Source organism: Halyomorpha halys, unplaced genomic scaffold (genome assembly GCF_000696795.3).
Source record: "Halyomorpha halys isolate HHAL.00 unplaced genomic scaffold, Hhal_1.1 Scaffold504.1, whole genome shotgun sequence".
Taxonomy (NCBI): domain Eukaryota; kingdom Metazoa; phylum Arthropoda; class Insecta; order Hemiptera; family Pentatomidae; genus Halyomorpha; species Halyomorpha halys.
The window spans coordinates 274,830-276,009 of record NW_027105794.1 but is presented as its reverse complement, the minus strand read 5'-3'; the positions used below and the strand labels follow the sequence as shown (position 1 = coordinate 276,009).

Here is a 1,180-nt window from a genome sequence, read left to right as displayed (position 1 = left end):
TTAAAAAATAATAAAATCAAATAAAATTATTCTTAATTGATTATATACATAAACATGAAATTACCAGTTCCTCTTCCTCTCCTAGTGGGAATCTGTTTCCTCCTGGCATAAAGTGCCCGCCAGGACCGATTCCTTCGGCACCCTTTTAAAATTAGAACACAATTATAACGTTATGGAAACATACACATAAAGGAAAAAAGAATTATAACTTTACTCTGGGCCATTTAAGATCAATAAATAATTAAAGAACTCGTAAGTCTACTTTTTAGGGCCTTATGGGTAACCGAGATGACATAAAAAATGTAACATACAGCAGAAATTTATAAAATAATAAAATTACTCTTAATTGATTATATACGTAAACATGAAATTACCAGTTCCTCTTCTTCTCCTTGTGGGAATCTGTTTCCTCCTGGCCTAGTGTGCCCGTTACGTCCGTTTCCTACGCCACCCTTTTAAAATTAAAACACAATTACAACGTTAGGGAAACATATACATTTATAACAGAGACAGACAAAAAGAATTTTAACTTTACTCTGGACCATTTAGATCAATAAATAATTAAAGAGCTCGTAAGTCTACTTTTTAGGGCCTTATGGGTAGCAGAGATGACGTAAAAAAAGTAATATACAGCAGAAAATTAAAAAATAATAAAAACAAATAAAATTACTCTTAATGGAGTATATACATAAACATGAAATTACCAGTTCCTCTTCCTCTCCTAGTGGGAATCTGTTTCTTCCTGGCATAAAGTGCCCGCCACGTCCGTTTCTTTCGCCACCCTTTTAAAATTAAAACACAATTATAACGTTATGGAAACATACACATATATAACAGAGACAGACAAAAAGAATTATAACTTTACTCTGTGCCATTTAAGATCAATAAATAATTAAAGAACTCGTAAGTCTACTTTTTGAAGACTAATGGGGAACCTTTAAAGTAAATCATAACCTAGCCTACTCATCTCTCTATTCTCAGTCCGCCGGTGTTCCTCAAGGTAGTTTCTTACGTCCCATTCTTTATACGGTTTATACAGCTGTCATCCCAACCCACCCTAACACAGTGCTAACAACATACGCTGATGACACATGTATACTTTCTGTAAACAACGACCCAACTAATGCATCACAAACACTACAGGCACACATAACATCTATTGAAGAATGGTGTAAAAACT

General features: G+C 33.9%; 1 protein-coding gene across 1 annotated transcript in view; it reads right to left on the bottom strand.

The window, feature by feature from the left end:
* The window catches only part of LOC106683658 (protein FAM98A-like), a gene marked incomplete in the record, with an annotated part of 32,909 nt that extends 32,131 nt beyond the window's left edge, over nucleotides 1-778 (bottom strand). The window contains 1 exon segment of the mRNA XM_067053525.1: nucleotides 705-778. Within this exon segment, the coding sequence (XP_066909626.1) occupies nucleotides 705-749 (45 nt within the window).
* Nucleotides 779-1,180: the final 402 nt, after the last annotated feature.